Source organism: Aegilops tauschii, chromosome 3 (assembly GCF_002575655.3).
Source record: "Aegilops tauschii subsp. strangulata cultivar AL8/78 chromosome 3, Aet v6.0, whole genome shotgun sequence".
Taxonomy (NCBI): domain Eukaryota; kingdom Viridiplantae; phylum Streptophyta; class Magnoliopsida; order Poales; family Poaceae; genus Aegilops; species Aegilops tauschii.
The window spans coordinates 455,446,948-455,448,640 of NC_053037.3; the positions used below are offsets into that span (position 1 = coordinate 455,446,948).

A 1,693-nucleotide genomic window follows, 5' to 3' on the forward strand; every position below is an offset into this window, starting at 1 on the left:
GAGAGGGTGTCCATGTCTAGATCTCTCTGTCTCTGGTGATCTGGGCGATCCTTTTGCTCGAGAATCAAATATACCAGAAATTTGCAAGCCACCAAATACGCATTGAAGATCAAGACAACACTGTAGAAGACAAGATGTTATCTCGAGGTTGGCAAGCCGAGAACCGTATACAAAAGAACTGTTTATTATTTTTCATATTCTTTTTAACTATTTACATCTACACCCTTCTTCAAGAATTCAAAGAATATACACACCGACAGAAACGCAGTAGGAGGAGGCAAGGCTTCCATGGGCCAAGAAAAACCTCATAATTTTGGGAGGCATCATCGAACAGATCGATTTGCTCTGATGCCCACACACATCGAGCGAATGACTCTCGCTATCACAATTGACACTCCAACCCAACCCCCCAAACTTAGTGCAAGGGGTAAAAAAAAGACTAGCTTGACTAAATCGAGATGTAACAAATAAATTCACTAATCTATGGTGGACCAGCTCCTGAGGAGCGACGGCCTGGCGAATATCTGCTCGAGCGCCACCACCACGGCCATGGCGAGCGACACGCCAACGCCGGGCTGCACCACCAGGCGGAAAACGTCAGTCCCGACCACCTCCTTCGGCCTGATCTCCGCCACCGCGCGCCGCTCGCCGTCGTACACCACGCAGCTCCGCCGCGCGTAGGACCCCTCCACCTCGTACGACGGCCCGGCTCCGGCGCCCCCGCACGCAGTCACGTGCGCCAACGTCTTGCCGCGGCCGCTGCGCCTGACGGTGTACACGGCCCGCCGCGTCTCCTCGCCGGAGAAGACGAGCCACTGCTCGCCCTGCAGGCTGAACCGCTTCCGGCGGACGGTGAAGGCGGGGCAGCCGGCCGCGTCCATGAGGACGACCTCGTCGCCGCTCTCGGAGGCGTAGCTGTCGACGCGGTAGGCCAGGTTGCCCTTGGCGTCGAACACCGTGAACCCCTTGCAGTCGAACAGCAGCGACTTGCGCCACACCGTCAGCGTCGTCGGCTCCTCCGTGGAGCTGGACGGCGCGCACGGCGCCTCGTCGACGGCTCCCGGCGCGGGCACCATGTTGGGGTGAACCTTCGCCATGTAGAGGTATCGATCAAGGATGGAGCAAGGTTGAAGGAGCTGGAGACTGGGGAGGCGGTAGCTGAGTAGTCGGGCTGGATGAGATAATTGAGCTTGGTCGCCCTGTTGGTTGGTTCTGAGAATGGAGTCTGGTAGGCGTGGTTATATACAGGTCTCGCTCCATGGTGGACCGGCCGGAGAAACTGTGCGCTCGCAGAAATGGCAAAGGCATGTTGATCTGACGTGCGTAGGGACAGGGGTGACATGGGCTGCTGCTCAACGACCTGTTCCGGGCATTAATTAATAAGTAGTACTGTTTTGTTTCTTTTGTCATCGCTGCTCATCGATTGCTTGGAACAAAAATCTATTAGTAACAAATGGCTGCACGCAAGACCGATTTACTCTCAACAACTAGAGAATGCTGGTATGTAACCATGAAACTAAATGTGAATAACCAGTGCTCTTTTCTTTGAAATTAGGGGCATGTAATTTACAGAAACCATTAATTTTGCAATCTAACGTGGCAGTTTTCAGTTGGACATGAGTGGGAGAAGTGGAGCAATGCTTTTCTTCAATCAGCAACGCCAGATTTAGCTCGCACGCCGCATCCGGCAGAC

At 54.1% G+C, this 1,693-nt stretch overlaps 1 protein-coding gene across 1 annotated transcript; it reads right to left on the reverse strand.

The window, feature by feature from the left end:
- Positions 1-289: 289 nt before the first annotated feature.
- Positions 290-1,251, reverse strand: LOC109774515 (protein LURP-one-related 8). The gene has a single exon (XM_045235011.2). It carries the CDS (start codon positions 1,095-1,097, stop codon positions 477-479), a length of 621 nt encoding a protein of 206 aa, XP_045090946.1. The 5' UTR covers positions 1,098-1,251; the 3' UTR covers positions 290-476.
- Between the last annotated feature and the right edge of the window lie 442 nt (positions 1,252-1,693).

Excerpts from the sequence above, each read along its gene's own strand:
- LOC109774515 (XM_045235011.2), bottom strand. The coding sequence starts at position 1,097 with ATGGCGAAGGTTCACCCCAACATGGTGCCCGCGCCGGGAGCCGTCGAC.